This window comes from Mauremys mutica, chromosome 15 (genome assembly GCF_020497125.1).
Source record: "Mauremys mutica isolate MM-2020 ecotype Southern chromosome 15, ASM2049712v1, whole genome shotgun sequence".
Classification (NCBI taxonomy): Eukaryota; Metazoa; Chordata; order Testudines; family Geoemydidae; genus Mauremys; species Mauremys mutica.
Genome location: NC_059086.1, coordinates 37,146,924 through 37,168,220, shown reverse-complemented (window position 1 = coordinate 37,168,220; position 21,297 = coordinate 37,146,924). Strand labels below are relative to the sequence as shown.

At 68.5% G+C, this 21,297-nt stretch overlaps 2 protein-coding genes across 2 annotated transcripts; one reads left to right on the top strand and one right to left on the bottom strand.

Moving 5' to 3' along the window:
* The first annotated feature begins 7,384 nt into the window (after positions 1–7,384).
* On the top strand, positions 7,385–13,943 carry CLEC11A (C-type lectin domain containing 11A). Its single transcript, XM_044989356.1, has 4 exons — positions 7,385–7,526; positions 9,897–10,104; positions 11,564–11,755; positions 12,515–13,943. The coding sequence occupies exons 1-4, from the start codon at positions 7,419–7,421 to the stop codon at positions 12,913–12,915; spliced, it is 909 nt and encodes a 302-aa protein (XP_044845291.1). The 5' UTR covers positions 7,385–7,418; the 3' UTR covers positions 12,916–13,943.
* A 1,189-nt stretch (positions 13,944–15,132) lies between these two features.
* Positions 15,133–21,140, bottom strand: LOC123350679 (E3 SUMO-protein ligase ZBED1-like). Its single transcript, XM_044989355.1, has 6 exons — positions 21,028–21,140; positions 20,438–20,493; positions 19,542–19,804; positions 19,345–19,409; positions 18,785–18,942; positions 15,133–17,603 (listed from the first exon to the last, which is right to left on the bottom strand). Exons 2-6 carry the CDS (start codon positions 20,484–20,486, stop codon positions 15,673–15,675), a joined length of 2,466 nt encoding a protein of 821 aa, XP_044845290.1. The 5' UTR covers positions 20,487–20,493; positions 21,028–21,140; the 3' UTR covers positions 15,133–15,672.
* Between the last annotated feature and the right edge of the window lie 157 nt (positions 21,141–21,297).

Here is a 21,297-nt window from a genome sequence, read left to right as displayed (position 1 = left end):
GTCTCTCTACAGGACACACACAGCGGGGGGGGGGGTGTCTCTCTACAGGACACACAGAGCCAGGCGGGGGGGGGGGGTGTCTCTCTACAGGACACACAGAGCCAGGCGGGGGGGGGGGTGTCTCTCTACAGGACACACAGAGCCAGGCGGGGGGGGGGGGTGTCTCTCTACAGGACACACAGAGCCAGGCGGGGGGGGTGTCTCTCTACAGGACACACAGAGCCAGGCGGGGGGGTGTCTCTCTACAGGACACACAGAGCCAGGCGGGGGGGTGTCTCTCTACAGGACACTCAGAGCCGGGGGGGGGTCTCTCTACAGGACACACAGGGCCAGGCGGGGGGGGTGTCTCTCTACAGGACACATAGAGCCAGGCGGGGTGGGGGGTCTCTCTACAGGACACACAGAGCCAGGCGGGGTGGGGGGTCTCTCTACAGGACACACAGAGCCAGGCGGGGGGGGGTGTCTCTCTACAGGACACTCAGAGCGGGGGGGGGGTGTCTCTCTACAGGACACACAGAGCCAGGCGGGGGGGGGGGGTGTCTCTCTACAGGACACACAGGGCCAGGTGGGGGGGGGGTCTCTCTACAGGACACACACGGCCAGGCCGGGGGGGGGTGTCTCTCTACAGGACACACAGAGCCAGGCGGGGGGGGGTGTCTCTCTACAGGACACACAGAGCCAGGCGGGGGGGGGTGTCTATCTACAGGACACACAGAGCCAGGCGGGGGGGGTGTCTCTCTACAGGACACACAGGGCCAGGCGGGGGGGGGGGTGTCTCTCTACAGGACACACAGAGCCAGGCGGGGGGGGGGGGTGTCTCTCTACAGGACACACAGAGCCAGGCGGGGGGGGGGGGTGTCTCTCTACAGGACACACAGAGCCAGGCGGGGGGGGGGGGTGTAAATACAGGACACACAGAGCCAGGCGGGGGGGGGTGTCTCTCTACAGGACACACAGAGCCAGGTGGGGGGGGTCTCTCTACAGGACACACAGGGCCAGGCCGGGGGGGGGGGGGTCAAACAACAGGACAAACAGGGCCAGGCCGGGGGGGGGGTGACTCACTACAGGACACACAGGGCCAGGCGGGGGGGGGTGTCTCTCTACAGGACATATAGGGCCAGGCGGGGGGGGGGTCTCTCTACAGGACACACAGAGCCAGGCGGGGGGTGTGTCTCTACAGGACACACAGAGCCAGGTGGGGGGGGTCTCTCTACAGGACACACAGAGCCAGGCGGGGGGGGGGGGTCTCTATACAGGACACACAGAGCCAGGGGGGGGGGGGGGCTCTCTACAGGACACACAGAGCCAGGCGGGGGGTGTCTCTCTACAGGACACACAGAGCCAGGCGGGGGGGGGGTCTCTCTACAGGACACACAGAGCCAGGCGGGGGGGGTGTGTCTCTACAAGACACACAGAGCCAGGCGGGGGGGGTGTGTCTCTACAGGACACACAGAGCCAGGCGGGGGGGGGTGTCTCTCTACAGGACACACAGAGCCAGGCGGGGGGGGGTGTGTCTCTACAGGACACACAGAGCCAGGCGGGGGGGGGGGGGGGGCTGTTGTGACAGAATGAGAATTTTCTGTACTATTGTTACCACCACAATGGGTGCCTCAGTTTCCCACTGCACTTTGCATTGCAACTCAGTGGGCCCACAGGGCGTCAGACTACTGCCCCCGGGGGAACAGCAGGAGACAGGAGGGCTATGGGGGGGGGTTCACACCTGCCTGGGGTGGGATGGGTGCGGTCGCTAGAGGACTGGCTGAAACGGGCCCCAAGAGACAACGGAAGCCCCACAAGCTGAGGGCCGGCTACTGCTCGAGAGAGACGGCAGCTCTCATGCCTGGGACTATATATGGGACACACAGGACCAGGCTGGGGGGGCAGGGTCTATATATGGGACACACACAGAGCCAGACTGGGGCGGGGTCTATATATGGGACACACACAGGGCCAGGTGGGGGGGAGTGGTCTATATATGGGACACACAGGGCCAGGTGGGGGGGGGGCGGGGTCTATATATGGGACACACACAGGGCCAGGCTGGGGGGCAGGGGCTATATATGGGACACACACAGGGCCAGGTGGGGGGGAGTGGTCTATATATGGGACACACAGGGCCAGGTGGGGGGGGGGCGGGGTCTATATATGGGACACACACAGGGCCAGGCTGGGGGGCAGGGTCTATATATGGGACACACACAGGACCAGGCTGGGGGGCAGGGTCTATATATGGGACACACACAGGACCAGGTGGGGGGGGCAGGGTCTATATATGGGACACACACAGGGCCAGGCTGGGGGGGCAGGGTCTATATATGGGACACACACAGGGCCAGGCTGGGGGGGAGGGGTCTATATATGGGACACACAGGCTGGTGGGTGAGGGGCAGCTGGGGGGGCCATACAGGGACACAGGCTGGCGGGGGAGGGGAAGCTGGGGGGCCATACAGGGGACACAGCCTGGCGGGGGAGGGGAGCTTGGGGGGCCATACAGGGGACACAGGCTGGCGGGGGAGGGGAGCTTGGGGGGCCATACAGGGACACAGGCAGGCGGGGGAGGGGAGCTTGGGGGGCCATACAGGGACACAGGCTGGCGGGGGAGAGGAAGCTGGGGGGGCCAAACAGGGACACAGGCTGGCGGGGGAGGGGAGCTTGGGGGGCCATACAGGGACACAGGCTGGTGGGAGAGGGGAAGCTGGGGGGGCCATACAGGGACACAGGCTGGCGGGGGAGGGGAAGCTGGGGGGGCATACAGGGACACAGGCTGGCGGGGGAGGGGAAGCTGGGGGGGGCGCATACAGGGGACACAGGCTGGCGGGGGAGGGGAAGCTGGGGGGCATACAGGGGACACAGGCTGGTGGGGGAGAGGAAGCTGGGGGGGCATACAGGGACACAGGCTGGCGGGGGAGGGGAGCTTGGGGGGGCATACAGGGGACACAGCCTGGCGGGGGAGGGGAAGCTGGGGGGGGGCATACAGGGGACACAGCCTGGCGGGGGAGGGGAAGCTGGGGGGGGGGCATACAGGGGACACAGCCTGGCGGGGGAGGGGAAGCTGGGGGGGCATACAGGGGACACAGCCTGGCGGGGGAGGGGAAGCTGGGGGGGGCATACAGGGGACACAGCCTGGCCGGGGAGGTCCAGGCCGTACCAGCTGCCTTTATTCCCCTCCGTTTCCTCCTCCTTGCTCAGTTTCTCCCTCGGCCTCAGCCGCCCCCCCCCACGCCTCCTGGGTCTGAAATGAGGCTAAAGGCAGCGCCCCCCTTCCTCCCGCCACTCACACGCCCGCAAACACCCAGGGCCCCACATGCACAGATTTACACCAACACCGCGCCCACCGCCGCACTGACACGGGGCTGTCAATCCAAGAGACACACCCAGGCACGAACGCACGTGACACACGCCCGTGCGATGGCACCAACACTGCCCTGTGGAGACAAGCCCCCGCTCTTCCTGCACTGGCACTAAATTCACACCTGCACTGACATTCTACACCTGTACGTGTGCACAGAGGGACACCCGTGGATACACGCCCAGGCACCCCCACAAAGCCAGGTAGCCACATGTGCTGAGATAATGCGGATGCACAGTGCCAGTGCATGCACACACAGAGAGACGCACACACGCTGAGATAATGCATGCACACACCCAGAAGGAGCACACACACACACAGGTAATGCACGCACACACCCCCAGAGATGTGCACACAGATAAAGGTGTGTGGGTGGGTGTGTATGCACACACACACAGAGAGGCACACACACCCAGAGATAATGCATACACACACACACACACAGGCACGCACACCCAAAAATAATGCACGCACAGACACACAGATATATGCATGTGTGTACACACATACACAGAGACATGCACACATACAGATAATGCATGCACACTCCCCCCAGAGATATGCACACGTTCCCAAAGATAACACATGCACACACACACAAAGAAATGAACAAAGGCTGCATGCACACAGAGATATACACCCTAGCTGGCCCTCTCTCTCACACACACACTAATAGATGCGTGCACACCCACTCACAGAGATAGCGTGCACACACACAGATAATGCACACACACACACTCACAGAAATAACACACACACAGATAATGCACGCACACCCACCCACATAACGCGCGCACACACACACACACACACACAGAGATAACACACACATAGGCATGCACACACACGGATAATGCACATCCACCCACCCACCCAGATAACGCACACACACAGGCTCACATGCCTGCAGCACATGTGCACCCGCTGCTGTTCCCAGACAGCTTCCTGCATGGTTCTCCGGCACCCATTCAGCTCCCCCCACCGCATGGTGCTGCTGCCTGCGCGCCCCCCCCGCGCCTGCCTCATGTCCTCCCCCCCCCACCGCCCCCAGAACAGTTTCTGGAGTTGGGGGGTGGGGGATTCTGCTCTGAGCCACAAGCCAGGGACCAGGAGAAATGGGGGTGGGGGAGAACCCAGAGGAGCCAGGGCGGAGGGACTCGCCCCTCCCCCACCCCGAGTGTGCCCCCCAAGGCAGCCGCTCTCCGGGGTCCCCTCGCTCCCCAAATCTCCTGAAAGTCACCGCCAAGGCCATGCAATCTCCCCTCCCCCGCACAGGGACCCCGGCCAGCCCCTCTCCCCACGGGGACCCCCCCTTCCATTCAGCCCCCAGGGATATCAGCCAGCCCTTCCCCCTCACACCCCGCGGGACCCCCTCCATCCCCCAACCCCTCCCCTCATGGAAACCCCATCCATCCAGCCCCCTACCATTCCCCTATGGGGACCCCAGCCAGCCTCCTGCCCCTCCTCCCCCAGGGATCCCGGCCAGCCCCACTGCAGTCCCCCCCCACCACCACATCTCTAGCCCCACATACACCCCGGCGATCCGACCCCCTCCCCCCACGAAGACTCCATTCATTGTGCCCCCTAACACAGGGACCCCAGGCCAGCCAGCCCCCCTGCCCCTCCCCACACAGGAACCCCAGCCCCACTACCCCTCTCTCTACAGGGCCCCCCTGGCCAGCGAGTTCCCCTGCCCCTCCCCACACAGGGATCCCGGACGAGATCCCCCTGCCCCTCCCCACAAGGGCACCCCGGCCCCACACACCCCTCCCCACACAGGGATCCCTGACCAGCCAGCCCCCCTGCCCCTCCCCACGCAGGAACCCCGGCCCCCCGTAGGCTGCCTGCCCCTTACCTGCCGATGGCGGGGGGGGGGGGCTGGGGCGCGCTCAGCACGACTGTCCTTTGGGGGGGACCATGGTGGTGGCCCCCCCCGTCTCTGGCCCCCCCCGGGCGATGGGCGGGTGTCTCAGCCCCACGCGCGGCGCGGTCCCGTCCCCTTCCCCATCTCCGTCCGCTTGCGCCTGGTCCCGGCTCCCGGGCTGCGCGCTCGCTCGCCCGGCTCCCCCCCCCCCCCCTCCCCTCCGGCTTAGATGATGCTGATCTGCCCGCCCCCCCCGGTACCACCCACCAGGTGCCACCCCCCCAGCTGCTGCTGTTCAGGAATGCACGGGTCCGCCCCGCCCCCCATTCATACCCCCGGTACCGCCCCCCCGGTACCGCCCAGCATCCACCCGGTACCACCCTCCGGTACCGCCCAGCATTCACGCGGTACTGTCCCCCCCGCTACCATCCACCCGGTACCGCCCCCCCTGCTGCCGCCCAGCATTCACCCAGTACTGCCCCCCCCCCGGTACCATCAAACCGGTACCGCTCCCCGGTACCGCCCAGCATCCACCCGGTACCGCCCGCCCCCCATTCATACCCTCGGTACCGCCCCCTCCCCAGCTGCCGCTGTTCAGGAATGCCCGGGTCCGCCCCGCTCCCCCCCTCCATTCATAGCCAGCTCCGCCCCCCCCCCCCATCCACTCCGTTACCACCCACAATCCACCCGGTTCCAGCCCCCCACCCCCACCCCCAGCCTGCTGCTGTTCAGGAATGGGTCCGCCCTGATCCATTCACAGCCCCCCCCCCCGCATCACCCGGTTCCAGCCCCGCCCCCCCAGCCTGCTGCTGTTCAGGAATGGGTCCACCCTGATCCATTCACAGCCCCCCCCCCATCACCTGGTCCCAGCCCCCTCCCTCCCCCCACACAGCATCGCTGCTATTCAGGAATGCATGGGGGGCACCCCACTCCCCCAGCACTATTCACAGCAAACCCCCCCTCCCTGTACCATCCAACCCCCCCCCCACCTTGGTACTACCCCCCCCCCCCGCACCAGCCTGCTGTCCCCTACTCAGGAACACAGAGGGCCGCTGCGCCCCCACCCCCTGCATTCATGTCCAGCACTCCCAGCCCCATGCCCCCCCACACTGTTGTTCAGGGACCCATGGGGCCGCCCCACTCCATTCACGGCCAGAACATCCCCCAGACACACCTCCCCGTGCTGTCCACACCTGTGAGACAGGTGATATGCCTGGGACATGCAAACAACACGGGGCATGCACTGTGACATGCCTGGAACACGGAAATACACACCGATACAGGGCACTTGCTGGGACATGCCTGGGACATGCAAACACACACAGGGCATGCACTGTGACATGCATGGAACACGGAAATACACACCATACAGGGCATTTGCTGGGACATGCCTGGGACACACAAACACAGACACGGGGCATGGCCTGGAACACGGAAATACACACCGATACAGGGCACTTGCTGGGACATGCCTGGGACACGCAAACACAGACATGGGGCATGCCCTGGGACATGCATGGAACACGGAAATACACACCATACAGGGCATTTGCTGGGACATGCCTGGGACACACAAACACAGACACGGGGCATGCCCTGGGACATGCATGGAACACGGAAATACACACCATACAGGGCATTTGCTGGGACATGCCTGGGACACACAAACACAGACACGGGGCATGCCCTGGGACATGCATGGAACACGGAAATACACACCATACAGGGCATTTGCTGGGACATGCCTGGGACACACAAACACAGACACGGGGCATGCCCTGGGACATGCATGGGACACACGAATACATGCGGACACAGGACAGCAGCGCTGACACACCACGACACATGAGAAAGGCCGCACTGCCATGGAAATACACATGCCATAAGACGCCCGTGGGCTGTGGAACCCACACGTGGACACAGGCAGATGCTTTGACATTCATCGGACATGCCACCGCACCCCCAGATGTGGGGCCCAGGCTCCCAGGGGGATGGGATGGGCAAAGACACATGTACCCACTGTACGGCGGGGAGGGACTGGGGTTACACACACCCACCCAGCCTGGCAACCTCAGCCCCACACATCTGGTTTGGATCAGCTGCTCTTGGCCGGGGTCCCAGCCCCTCCAGCCCTCCCGCCAGCCCCAGCGGCGCCGCCCGGGCAGGCGGGACCAGTGTGTCTGGGACGGGGGGAACGGAGCGGGCATGGCCGTGGGGTGCGGGGTGCTGCTGCTGCTGCTGGGGTCACTGCTGGGGACCGGCCGGAGCCAGGAGCTCAGCTCGGAGGAGGAGAGACAGGCCCTGATGCTGAAGGTGAGGGGGGGGGGCGGGCCGGCCGGGGGATGGTCAGCGTGTTCCTAGTCCCACAGGGTCCCTCCCCTCTCACCCCCCATCCCGGTGTCCCAGCCCCTCCTTGGGGGCTCGCCCCTACACCCCCACAGCTCAGAGTCCCTTCCACTCCCTGCCCCACAGCTCGGGGTCCCATCCTCTCCCATCTCTCGGCCCCAGGTCCCCATTCTCACAACCGCTGGTTCCGGGTCCCCCTCCGCCCCTGCCCAACCCCCCTGAGGTCCCCCTACCCTCACTGGGGTCCCCCCTCTCCCCGGGTTCCCACCCCCTTCCCGGGACAGCGACTCAGAGCTGCACGCAGCTGCCTTATGTAAGAGCCTCACCCGGCCCAACATCATACATGCGCTTCACAGAGCCCGGGGAGCCAGACACCACCCGGCACTGGGGGGAGGCTCAGACCCCAAGGTCACAGAGCTGGGAACAGAACCCAGGAGTCCTGGGCCCCAGCTCCAACCCACTAGACCCCACTCCCCTCCCAGAGCTGGGGAGAGAACCCAGGAGTCCTGGCTCCCAGCCCCCCCTGCTCTAACCACTACACCCCCCTCCCCTCCCAGAGCTGGGGAGAGACCCCAGGAGTCCTGGCTCCCAGCCCCCCCTGCTCTAACCACTACACCCCATTCCCCTCCCAGACCTGGGGAGAGAACCCAGGAGTCCTCTCAGCCCCACTCCTTCTTCCACACTAATCGACTGACTCTTAGGGGGAGACAGGGAGTCCCACATATCAATTCGCAGACACCACCACAAAAGGCACGTGTCCCCCCCCACACACACAACACATTCTGTGCAGCGGAAGGATGGGGTGGGGGAGGCTGGCAGGGCACAGGGGAGCGGGGCAGGGGAAGGATGGGGGCAGGGGAGGCTGGCAGGGGACGGGGGAGTGGGGCAGGGGAAGGATGGGGGCAGGGGGAGCCTGGCAGGGGATGGGGGAGGGGGGCAGGGGAAGGGTGGGGGCCGGGGGCGGATGGGGGCAGGGGACGGGGGAGCGGGGCAGGGGAAGGATGGGGGCAGGGGAAGGATGGGGGCAGGGGAGGGCGGACCGGGGCAGGGGAAGGATGGGGGCAGGGGACGGGGGGAGCGGGGCAGGGGAAGGATGGGGGCAGGGGAAGGATGGGGGCAGGGCACGGGGCAGCGGGGCAGGGGAAGGATGGGGGCAGGAGACGGGGGGGAGTGGGGCAGGGGAAGGATGGGGGCAGGGCACGGGGCAGCGGGGCAGGGGACGGATGGGGGCAGGGCCCGGGGGAGCGGGGCAGGGGAAGGATGGGGGCAGGGGACGGATGGGGGCAGGGGGAGGCTGGCAGGGCACGGGGCAGGGGGGCCGGGGCAGGATGGGGGCAGGGGAAGGATGGGGGCAGGGGACGGGGGAGCGGGGCAGGGGAAGGATGGGGGCAGGGGAAGGATGGGGGCAGGGGAGGGGGGAGTGGGGCAGGGCACTGCTGGGGGCAGGGGAAGGATGGGGCAGGGCACGGGGCAGCGGGGCAGGGGAAGGATGGGGGCAGGGGAAGGATGGGGGCAGGGGAGGGGGGAGCGGGGCAGGGGAAGGATGGGGGCAGGGGAAGGATGGGGGCAGGGGGAGGATGGGGGCAGGGGGAGGCTGGCAGGGCACAGGGCAGCGGGGCAGGGGAAGGATGGGGGCAGGGGAAGGATGGGGGCAGGGGAGGGAGGAGCGGGGCAGGGGAAGGAGGGGGGCAGGGGACGGGGGGAGCGGGGCGGGGGAAGGATGGGGGCAGGGGACGGGGGAGTGGGGCAGGGGAAGGATGGGGGCAGGGGAAGGATGGGGGCAGGGCACGGGGGAGCGGGGCAGGGGAAGGATGGGGCAGGGGATGGGGGAGCGGGGGAGCGGGGCAGGGGAAGGATGGGGGCAGGGGAAGGATGGGGGCAGGGCACGGGGGAGCGGGGCAGGGGAAGGATGGGGCAGGGGATGGGGGAGCGGGGCAGGGGAAGATTGGGGGCAGGGGAAGGATGGGGGCAGGGGACGGGGGAGAGGGGCAGGGGAAGGATGGGGGCAGGGGACGGGGGAGCGGGGCAGGGGAAGGATGGGGGCAGGGGAAGGATGGGGGCAGGGGAAGGATGGGGGCAGGGGACGGGGGGAGCGGGGCAGGGGAAGGATGGGGGCAGGGGACGGGGGAGCGGGGCAGGGGAAGGATGGGGGCAGGGCACGGGGGAGCGGGGCAGGGGAAGGATGGGGGCAGGGGACGGGGGGAGCGGGGCAGGGGAACATTGGGGTTCTGGGCTGGCAGGGCACCAGGGCAGGGGAACATTGGGGTTCTGGGCTGGCGGGGGGGCTGGGGGCAAACCCCAGGGCAGGAGGGTCACTCTCCCCCTCTCTCCCCACAGCACCTGCAGGAAGTGCTGCAGCTGCCAGAGGAGGAGGGCGAGGGGCCCCCCGAGATGACGCTGACAGAGCTGGCCCCCGAGGGGGGCGAGGGAGAGAAGGAGGGGGACGATGGGGAGGGGGCACCCGTCGAGGGGGACGTTCAGCCCACCCAGCCAGCCCCGACCACAGCCGCCCCTCAGCCCGAGGAGGACGGATTCACTTACGTGTGTGAGTATGGGGGGCCCTGCCCCCCACAGCCCAGCCTGGCCTAGGCCTGGCGCCTTGGCCCCCACAGCCCCAGCTTGGGGCTCCCCAGGTCCCATGTGTGGGTCGGAGTTCGGGAGGAGAAGGGGAAGGATTGGTCTGTGGGGGATGGGGGCAGGGATGTTGGGGGGCTCCAGGGAGGGGCTGCGTGGCTGTGGAGGTTGGGGGGCTCTGGGGGAGGGGCTGCGTGTCTGTGGGGGATGGGGACAGGGATGTCGGGGGGCTCCGGGGGAGGGGCTGCGTGGCTGTGGGGGATGGGGGCAGGGATGTCGGGGGGCTCCGGCGGAGGGGCTGCGTGGCTGGGGGGGATGGGTGGCTCCGGGTGAGGGGCTGAGACGCTGTGGGGGAGGGGGGGCTCCGGGGGAGGGGCTGCGTGGCTGTGGGGAATGGGGGGCTCCGGGGGAGGGGCTGCGTGGCTGTGGGGGATGGGGGCAGGGATGTCCAGGGGATATGGGTGAGGGGCTGCGTGGAGGTGGGGGATGGGGGGCTCCGGGGGAGGGGCTGCGTGGCTGTGGGGGATGGGGACAGGGATGTCTGGGGGCTCTGGGGGAGGGGCTGCGTGGCTGTGGGGGATGGGTGGCTCCGGGGAGGGGCTGCGTGGCTGTGGGGGATGGGGACAGGGATGTCGGGGGGCTCTGGGGGAGGGGCTGCGTGGCTGTGGGGGATGGGGGGCTCCGGGGGAGGGGCTGCGTGTCTGAGGGGGATGGGGACAGGGATGTCGGGGGGCTCCGGGGGAGGGGCTGCGTGGCTGTGGGGGATGGGGGGAGGGATGTCGGGGGGCTCCGGCGGAGGGGCTGCGTGGCTGTGGGGGATGGGTGGCTCCGGGGGAGGGGCTGCGTAGCTGTGGGGGATGGGGGGCTCCGGGGGAGGGGCTGCGTGGCGGTGGGGACTGGGGGGCTCCGGGGGAGGGGCTGCGTGGCTGTGGGGGATGGGGACAGGGATGTCGGGGGGCTCCGGGGGAGGGGCTGCGTGGCTGTGGGGGATGGGGGGCACCGCGCGCGGGGCTGCGTGGCTGTGGGGAATGGGGGGCTCCGGGGCAGGGGCTGCGTGGCTGTGGGGGATGGGGGGCTCCGGGGGAGGGGCTGCGTGGCTGTGGGGGATGGGGGGCTCCGGGGGAGGGGCTGCGTGGCTGTGGGGGATGGGGGGCTCCGGGTGAGGGGCTGCGTGGCTGTGGGGGATGGGGGGCTCCGGGGGAGGGGCTGCGTGGCTGTGGGGGATGGGGGGCTCCGGGGGAGGGGCTGCGTGGCTGTGGGGAATGGGGGGCTCCGGGGCAGGGGCTGCGTGGCTGTGGGGGATGGGGGCAGGGATGTCGGGGGGCTCCGGGGCAGGGGCTGCGTGGCTGTGGGGGATGGGGGCAGGGATGTCGGGGGGCTCCGGGGCAGGGGCTGCGTGGCTGACGCTCTGTCCCCCCCCCCCCCGGCAGTCTCGCGGCTGGACAGCCTGGACGCGGCCGTGCACCGGCTCAACGTGCAGTTCTACACCATGGACCTGCGCCTGGCCCAGTTCTCGCAGGGCCTGGCCGAGCTGCGCGGGCGCCTGGCCGAGGCCCAGGAGGGGCTGAGCGTCGTCAGCCAGACCAGCACCCGCAACCAGCAGGACCTCGGCAAGATCGACGGTGAGCGCGGGGCGGGGCAGAGGGCAAAGGTCAGAGGGGTGGCCCCATCCATGGGGTCAGAGGGCAAAGGTCAGGGGGTGGCTCCACCCTAGGTCAAAGGGGAAAGGTCAGAGGTGGGTCAAAGGGGAAAGGCCAGCCAGATAGCCACGTCCCAGGGGTCAGGAGGCAACAGTCAGGGGGTGGCCCCACTCCAGATCAGAGGGGAAAGGTCAGCGGGACAGTCACATTCCAGGGGTCAGAGGGGAAAGGTCAGAGGGTTGCCCCCCAGGTCAAAGGGAAAAGGCCAACAAGACAGCCACATTCCAGGGGGCAAAGGGCAGAGGGGTGGCCCCATCCCAGGTCAGAGGGCAAAGGGTAGAGGGCGTAGCCTCTCTCTGGGTCAAAGAGGAAAGGTCAATGGGGGCTGGGTCAGGGGTCAGCAGAGAGGGGGACCGAGCTGTGGACCGAAAAGGAGTCAAAAGGGACAGCAGCCCACCCCGGGTCAGAGGGCAAAGGTCAGCGGGGTGAGCCCGCCCCTGTGTTACGTGGATCAGGCCCTGGGTCAAAGGGCAAAGGGCAGTGGGTCAAGCTGCAAAGGTCGCCCTCTCACCCCCTGCCCCATGGGGCGAGAGGGGTGAGGTTGTGGGGCAGGGCAGAAGAGATACTCACCTGTGGGTTGCAGTCCGGGGGGGGGAGGAGGAAGGTCAGGGGTCAGAGGTCACACTTTGCAGAGCTGGGGGGCGATCAGAGGTCACAGACCCCCCCCCACCCCCATTGCAGGCTGCCTGCGGGGCCGGAGGCTCCACGCCAAATGCTTCCTGATCGTGAAGCAGTTCGAGGGCTACGACGGGGCGCAGGAGCTGTGCCGGCTGCGGGGCGGGAACCTGGCCATGCCGGCCGACGCCGCCGAACTGGCCACCCTGCGCCGCTACCTGCACGAGGCCTTCCAGCCCTTCAACTGGCCGGCCTGGGTGGGGATCCACGACCGGCGGGCCGAGGGCCTGTGGCTGTACGAGAGCGGCCAGCGCGTCTCCTTCTTCGACTGGTACCAGGACCACCTGGTGAGCCAGCCCAACGGGGGCGCCCGGGAGAACTGCGTCTCCCTCTCCTCCGACGACGGCAAGTGGTGGGACAACGACTGCGCCCGGCGCATGTACTACGTCTGCGAGTACCGGCTCTAGGGGAGGGGGCGCGGACGGGACTGGCCCCTGGCACCCTGCGCCCAGACACCCAGCACCCCCCCCACACACCCCGGGACCCTGCATCCCCCAGCCCGGAGACCCAGCAACCGCCCCCGGGACCCTGTGCCCAGTGACCCAGCGCCTGCCCCCTAGGAAACCAGCACCTCCCCCCCCGAGACGCTGCCCCCCCCAGCCCAGAAATCCAGCACCTGCCTCCCCCAGGGACCCCATATCCCCCAGCCCGGAGACCCAGCACCTGCTCCCTAGGGACCCAGCACCCTCCCCTCCAGGGACTCTGCACCCAGAGACCCAGCACACACACCCTGGGATTCTGCACCCCCCCAGCCCAGAGACTCAGTACCCGTCTCCCCCGAGAAAATCAGTTCCCGAACCCCCATCACCCACCCATCTACTCCTGACAGGACAATGACTGCACCTATCTGTGAGTAGTACCAGCTCTGGGGGACCATGACCCCCAGCCCAGAGCCCCAAACCCCCATGCCCCGACACCTGACAATGTATCACCACACGTATTTGCTCAAGGGGAAACTACTCCCACCCTCAAGAACCACCTCTGGGGAGCCCCCCCTCCCCCAAAACCAGCTTTCATGAAGGAGGCAGCTGGCTGCCTGCTGCAGCAAGGAAAGGGTTAATCCCTCTCCCCCAGTGCCCCCCACCCAAGTCACAGGCTGCCAGGGCCACACACACCCCCAGGTCTGATGACCCATCACCCAGGTGCTAGGGGGTCAAAGGTCATCACTGTGGGGGGGGGGACACACATGCTCCGGTCCCCATGTCTGGCACATTTGAATCCCTGGCCCCAGACACACACACTGGGACAGTTCCCCCCCCCCCCGCCCTTACACAGCCCCTTGGGCTGGTCCTGCTTTGACCTCTGGTCCCCCCCCAACACAGTGCCCCCCCAGGCCTGTTCTCCCCCACATGAGCCCCCCCCCAGGGCAGCCCTCCCCCAGTTACATTCGCAGGCGTCGCTGGTAAAATAGAAACTCTTTTATTCGTTTTTAGTTTGGTTTTTTTGGTTTCTTTTCCTGCCATGGGCAGCCCAGGTCTGCGGCCGGCGGCGGTGAGGGAAGGCGCCACAGGCTCCCCACCCACCCACCCACCCGCAGGCCGGGCCTGGGCCGGGTTCAGACGCGTGGGAACGTTTCTGCTTGGACTTCAAAACTCTGGGTGCACAATCTCAGCATTCAGCTACACATGCGGGGTGGGGCTGGAGCAAAGGGGCCGGGGGGGGGGGTGAAAGGGACTGGGTGGGACAGAGAACTTGAGGGAGGGAGGTGGGGGGGGCTGGGGGTCACAGGGGCAGGAATGGGGCAACCAGGGGGCAGGGCTGGGGGAGTCACAGGGGATGGGGTTGGGGAGCTCAGGGGGCTCCATTCTTTGGTTTGCAATTATTAGCTGCAGCCTGGTGCTGCTGCTGCAGAGGTGGGAGGGGGGTGCATGGGGAGTGCCCCATTGAGCCTGGGGGTGGGGGGATGCTGGTGGGGTTGGGGGGGGCACGACATTCAGTCATCACAGTGCAGGCACAGGGGGGTATCAAACACATCCCCCCCCAGCATAGATGGCTCCAAAGGAAAGTGGGGGAACCTCTGGCTCTGTCCTTGTGCTGTGACCCTCCCTCCAGGCACCCATGGACTATTCCTCCCTCACCCCCCCCCAGCTTACATGGACTATTCCTCTCTGCCACCCCCCTCCCCTCATGGTGTATCCCCCCTCACCCCCCTCCCTCAGCACACATGGAGTATTCCTCCCTCCCCCCCTCCCAGCTTACATGGACTATTCCTCTCTGCCACCCCCCCCTCCCCTCATGGTGTATCCCCCCTCACCCCCCTCCCTCAGCACACATGGAGTATTCCTCCCTCCCCGCTCCCAGCTTACATGGACTATTCCTCTCATACACCCCCCCTCACACACATGGACTATTCCTCTCATACACCCCCCCTCACACACATGGATTATTCCTCTCAGGCACATACACACACACACACACCCCCCGCACATGGACTATTCCTCCCCCCTCCGTACAAATGGACTATTCCTCTCTAACCCAGACACCCCCCCCCACCGTACATGGACTATTCCTCTCTCGCCCACCTCCCATTGCCTATGGGCCCCTCTCACTCCCCCCCCCAGCTAAAGAACTTGGACGATTCCTCTCTCGCCCCCCCCACTATTCCAGCCCCCCCCCCCAGCACTGGTGGACCATCCCCTCCCCCCCGTAGGGGGGGCTGGCTGTTTGCCACCAGGATGGTGGGCCCATGGGGCAGCCCCCCCCCCCCCCCGGAGGCTTGGAAGCGCTGGGTATGACGTGTTTGGTGCCAGGGGGTGAACATGGAGGGGGGGTCCCTGCAGGGGGGAGGCAGCAGGGGATCCCACAAGTCCCCCTCCCAGGGCAGGAGACAGACCCTTCCCCCCCCCAGGCAGGAGGTACAGCCCGGGATCCCCTACCCCCCACCCCCGCAGTGCAGGAGGTACAGCCCAGGGTGTCCCCCCCAGGGAAGGAGGTACAGCCTGAGATCCCTTACTCCACCCCCAGAGATACAGCCTGGAGTCCCCCCCCCCAAAAGGCTGGAGGTACAGCCTGGGGTCTCCTACCTCCCCCCCAGGCAGAAGGTCCAGCCTTGGTTCCCCCCACCGGGGCAGGAGGTCCAGCCTTGGTTCCCCCCCCCAGGGCAGGGGTCCAGCCTTGGTTCCCCCCCCAGGGCAGACGGTCCAGCCGGGCTCCCCTGCCCCGGCTCAGAGCACGGCCCGGTTGCCGTGCAGGAAGAGCAGCATGTCGACGTGCTCCGGCGCCAGGGCCGCCCGCTTCCTGTAGACGGCCTGGCCGGCCTCCCCGAAGAGCCAGGCGGCGGGGGCGGCCGTGGCGGGCACGCACAGCAGCTGGCGGGCCGCTCGGGCCAGCAGCGGGTACTGGGCGTGGTGCGTCTTCCACCACTGCAGGGGCTCCTGGCCCAGGGAGGAGGCCCCGGCTGTCTGGAAGCTGGCGCTCTCCTGCTCTGCCCGCTGCTGCACCGAGCCCGCCCCGGCGCCGCCCCGCACGCTGCACAGGTCTCCCAGCAGGTACTCGATGGCCGAGTCCTGCCGGGGCTGCTTGGGGGGCGGGGGCGGCGGGGAGGGGCTGGCGCCGGGCGCCTCGGCCAGGCGGGCGGCCTCCAGCGCCAGCAGCCGCAGGGTCTCCGCGCGGTCGGGCGGGCTCAGGAAGTCCAGGCTCCGGAAGCGGGGGTCCAGGGCGCAGGCCAGGTTGAGGGCGCGCTCCACCTCGGGCTCGGCGTAGCGCCGGCTCAGCTCCCGGTGGGCCGCCCCCTTGGCCGCCCGCGCCAGCTCCGAGTCCCACTCGCCCAGCGCCAGGTGCTTGTAGAGCAGGGAGGTGAGGACGGGCTTGACCAGCGAGAGCCCCGCAAAGGGCTCCTTGGTGAAGGTGGAGGCGGCCACCGCCAGGGGCTTGAGGACGTCGGCCGCGTCCTGGAGCGCGGCCCAGTCCTGGGGGCGCAGGGCCGGCTCCCCCTCGGGCCCCAGCCCACCCAGCGCCTCGGCCTGCTCCAGCAGCCCGTGCAGCAGCCCGTGGGCGCTCTGCCACTGGGCCCCGTCCCACAGGAGCCGCTTGAGCTGAGCCCGGAGGAGGGGCTCCTCAGCGCGGCCCGGCACGGCCAGCGCCCACGCCGCCAGGCGCCGGCACCGCTCCAGGGCGCTCCGGATAGGCGGCAGGGCCAGCACGGCCTCCGTGGCGCCCCCCAGGGCCTGCCCCACGCAGGGCAGGGCCTGCCAGCCCAGCGCCGCGGCCGCCTGCCAGGCAGCAGGTCCGTGGGGCCCCACGGCGTAGGCCCCACTCTCCCTCACCCCCCACTCCTCCGCCGCCCAGCCCAGCGCCCCCGCCAGGCTCTCGGGGGACGGCTCCTCCGGCAGGGGGCGGCTGCCCAGCACCCGCGCGCAGGCCTCGAAGGTGTCGTCCACGTAGTGCAGGGTGAGGGTGAGGTAGGAGAGGCCGGGGCTGTGGGGCCAGAGGTCCAGGCTGAGGGCGCAGTGGGGCAGCCCCCGCGCCAGCGCCGTCACCTTGGCCTGGCCCTGCAGGTGGCGCTCCCGCAGCAGGGTGTGGGCCAGGAAGGCGGCGGCCGGCGGCTTGTAGCCGGGGTCCAGGGCGTTCAGCATCTGCCCGAAGCCCTCCCCCTCCACCACCTCCAGCGGCATCAGGTCCCAGACCAGGAAGTCGGCCACGGCCCGGGTGGTCCTGCCCAGGGGGGCGGCGGGGGGCGGCGCCCCCTTGGGCGGGTCCGGCGCCCCCACCAGCTGGTTGTACTCCCGCCGGTGCTTGTAGATGAGGTGCTGGCGCAGGTTGGTGGTGTTGCCGCTGTAGGAGAGCCGCACCCCGCAGAGCTTGCAGATGATCTTGCTTTTATCCAGGATGCGCCCGTAGGCGTCCCCCTGGAAGCCAAAGAAAGTCCAGTAGCGGCTCTGGGCCCGACCCAGCCCCACCAGGTTCTGGGTGCCCTCCAGCAGCGGGAAAGCCGGGGCCGGGGGGCCGGCCCTGTGCAAGTGCCCCCGGGGGGAGGCCACGTCGCCGCAGAGGTAGGGGGCGGCGGCGGGCGGCGGCTCGGGGGGCTTGGCCTGCAGGTCCTGGAACATCTTCAGCAGCAGCTCCTTCTCCCCGAACTCGTACTTGAAATGCGCCCCTGGGGGGAGGGGGGGAGTGAGATTGGGGGCGGGGCAGGCTGCGTGTGACCCCGCCCCTGCAGAGATGCTCCCCCGCCCCCTGTCCCCAGGGGGTGGAATATGGGGAGGGCTGTGTGACCCCGCCCCCATGAAGATGCAGCCCCGCCCCCTGTCCTCCGGGGGGGGGGTGTGGAATATGAGGAGGACTCTGTGACCCCGCCCCCATGGAGATGCAGCCCCGCCCCCTCTGTCCTCAAGGGGTGGGGAATGGGGGAGGGCTGTGTGACCCCGCCCCCATGGAGATGCAGCCCCGCCCCCTCTGTCCTCAGGGGTGGGGAATGGGGGAGGGCTGTGTGACCCCGCCCCCATGAAGATGCAGCCCCGCCCCCTCTGTCCTCAAGGGGTGGGGAATGGGGGAGGGCTGTGTGACCCCGCCCCCATGGAGATGCAGCCCCGCCCCCTCTGTCCTCAAGGGGTGGGGAATGGGGGAGGGCTGTGTGACCCCGCCCCCATGGAGATGCAGCCCCGCCCCCTCTATCCTCAGAGGGTGGAATATGGGGAGGGCTGTGTGACCCCGCCCCCATGGAGATGCAGCCCCGCTCCCCCTGTCCCCAGGGGGTGGAATATGGGGAGGACTCTGTGACCCCGCCCCCATGAAGATGCAGCCCCGCCCCCTGTCCTCCGGGGGGGGGTGGAATATGGGGAGGACTCTGTGACCCCGCCCCCATGAAGATGCAGCCCCGCCCCCTCTGTCCTCAGGGGTGGGGAATGGGGGAGGGCTGTGTGACCCCGCCCCCATGGAGATGCAGCCCCGCCCCCTCTGTCCTCAAGGGGTGGGGAATGGGGGAGGGCTGTGTGACCCCGCCCCCATGGAGATGCAGCCCCGCCCCCTCTGTCCTCAAGGGGTGGGGAATGGGGGAGGGCTGTGTGACCCCGCCCCCATGGAGATGCAGCCCTGCCCCCTCCAGCCTCAGGGGGTGGGACATGAGGGCTGTGTGACCCCGCCCCCAAGGAAACACAGCCCCACCCTCTCTGTCCTCAGGGGGTGGGGTTCCAGGGAGGCTGTGTGACCCCAGAGGGCTATGGGGGGTGTGTGCTCGGTCTCCAAAGGATTAGGATGGGGGAGGGGGGAAGCAGCCAGCACGTGGCCCCGCCCACCCTGAGAACACCCCCCTCGAGTGGTTCCCCTGCCCCCCCTTACCCAGCTGGAGCCCCAGGGTGCGGGCGTACTCCTCCCCAATCCAGACGAGCAGCTCGGCGCCGGCGCCGATGGCCTGGCAGGCCCGGTAGTAGATGCGCCCGCGGTACTGGAACACCGTCAGGTTGTGCTCCTCCTCCGTGGAGGCACAGGCCACATATCTGTAGGGGGGTGGGGGGGGAGTCAAGGTCCCCCCCACCCGGTAGGAGGATGGGGGGGTCACAAGGCTGCCCCCCTGGAAGCAAGGGACTCCCCCAGCCCAGAGCAGGGACTCCTGGGCAGTGGGGAGGGTAATGGGGGGAACCCCCAGGCCTGAGCATGGACCCCTGGGCAGTGGGGGAGGGTAATGGGGGAACCCCCAGCCCGGAACAGGGACCCCTGGGCAGTGGGGGGGGGTAATGGGGGGAACCCCCAGCCCGGAACAGGGACCCCTGGGCAGTGGGGGGGGGGTAATGGGGGGAACCCCCAGCCCAGAACAGGGACCCCTGGGCACCCCAGCAGGGCAGGAAGTGAGGTGTCATGCGGGAGCCAGTGGGGTGAGGAGGGGCCCCCCCAGGCCTCACCTCATCCAACTGGACTTGGAGTCATCAGAGGCATCAATGTAGAAATAGGAGCCGTTTTCCCGTACCTGGGGGGGCAGGGGGAGGGGGTCAGCGCCCAGAGAGACCGACCCCCCCAGCACCCCAAGGGAGACCCCTGCTCCCCCGAGGGATCACCCCCCCCATGGAGGACGGGCTGGGGGGCCGCGGGGGGCACTTACCGCCCAGGAGAAGAGGGTGCACTCCCCGTGCTCCAGCACCACCTCCCCCTGGTAGGGGCCGAAGATGCAGCCGCGGGGCAGGGCGGGCAGGGCACTCCACACGCCCAGCCCACCCTGGGGCCGCTCCTTCACCAGCAGCCCCTGGGGCAGGGAGAGCAGGGCCCGCGAGGGCGCCCGGGCCGGCACGGGCGAGTCGGCGATGAAGGTGGGCGCCCCGTGCTGGGGGCAGGCGTCCCGGAAGTACAGCCGGCAATCCTCGCAGACTGGGGGGCGGGGAGAGAGGGTGAGACGGGGCCCCAAAACCCTGCACCCTGATCCCCGGAGACTGCGGGGAAAGGGGACCCCAAAACCCTGCACCCTGATCCCCAGAGACTGCGGGGAAAGGGGACCCCAAAACCCTGCACCTTGATCCCCAGAGACTGCGGGGAAAGGGGACCCCAAAACCCTGCACCTTGATCCCCGGAGACTGTGGGGAAAGGGGACCCCAAAACCCTGCACCTTGATCCCCAGAGACTGCGGGTAAAGGGGACCCCAAAACCCTGCACCCAAACACCCCCTGCACCCTAATCCCCAGACACTGCGGGGAAAGGGGACCCCAAAACCCTGCACCCAAACACCCCCTGCACCCTGATCCCCAGAGACTGGGGGGGGAGAGAGGGGACCCAACCCTAGTCCTTGCAGCCTGTTACACCCCTTCCACCCATGCCAAGGGGGAGCAGCAGCCCCTTTGGGGAGCCCCCCCTGCTCCTGGGGGCTTGGCATGGCTGGTCCCTGCTCCAGGGCAGGCAGCCTGGAACTGAGACCCGCATCGGGGGTGCGGAGGTCTCCCCACAGCCAGGCGGGGGGGGGCGGGATGGACATGGGGGGTCTCAGAGAGGTCGGGGGGTCACACTCACAGAGCAGCTCATCCTCCAGCTGGGCACACGCGTCCTCCGACACCTGCATCGCGGGCCTGGGGGAGGGGGGGCAGAGACTGGCAGTGTGAGGACGGGGCAGAGGACGGCAGCCCCCCCAGACTGCCCTCCCCCAAGAGACTGCCCACCCCCCACCTTTGCCCCCACAGTAACCGCCCTTCCCCCAATACTGAGTTATTCCCTACCCCGGAGTTATTCTCCCCCCACACCAGCCCCTCCCACTCAATGCCAGCCCTGTTCCCGCACTGGTTTGGCCCCTCCCCCAACACTGGCTTAGCCCCGCCCCTTGATAACACCCCCACTGTTTTAGCCCCGCCCCTTGACACCACCCCACCTGGTTTAGCCCCGCCCCATTGATAACACCCCACTGCTTTAGCCCCGCCCCCTTGCCACCACACCGCCCCTTTGGCACCACCCACCGGATTAGCCCCGCCCCCTTGATTCCAGTCCCGCCCCTTGACACCGCCCCACTGTTTTAGCCCCGCCCCCCATGGGTGATTCCCCCCATCCTGCCCCCCCAGGCCTCCCGCCCCCGCGAGCTCCCCCCGGCGCGAGGCCGGCCCCGCCCCCACCTGCTCGGCGCTCGGGCGGCACCGCGACGGGAGGCTCCGGCCCCGGCCCGGCCGCCTCAGCCGCCCATATCGATCGGGAACGTGGGTCCCCGCTGACACCCCGGGCCAGCCAATCAGCGCGCTCCCTGCCTCTCTTTGCTAAGCCAATCAGTGGCGGACGGCGGCTCCGCCCGCCAATGGGAACGCGCCCCTAGGAAGGGGCAAGGCGCTGTGACGAACCGCCCGCCAATGGGAGCGCGGGCCTGCGGAGGGGGCGGGCCGAACGCCCCC

Coding starts and splice junctions, on each gene's coding strand:
- CLEC11A (XM_044989356.1), top strand. CDS start 7,419: ATGGCCGTGGGGTGCGGGGTGCTGCTGCTGCTGCTGGGGTCACTGCTG. Junction 7,527..9,896: donor GACAGGCCCTGATGCTGAAG/GTGAGGGGGGGG, acceptor CTCTCCCCACAG/CACCTGCAGGAAGTGCTGCA. Junction 11,756..12,514: donor GGACCTCGGCAAGATCGACG/GTGAGCGCGGGG, acceptor CCCCCATTGCAG/GCTGCCTGCGGGGCCGGAGG.
- LOC123350679 (XM_044989355.1), bottom strand. CDS start 20,486: ATGCAGGTGTCGGAGGACGCGTGTGCCCAGCTGGAGGATGAGCTGCTC. Junction 19,410..19,541: donor GCACCCTCTTCTCCTGGGCG/GTAAGTGCCCCC, acceptor CTGCCCCCCCAG/GTACGGGAAAACGGCTCCTA. Junction 17,604..18,784: donor CACCCTGGGGCTCCAGCTGG/GTAAGGGGGGGC, acceptor CCCTCCCCCCAG/GGGCGCATTTCAAGTACGAG.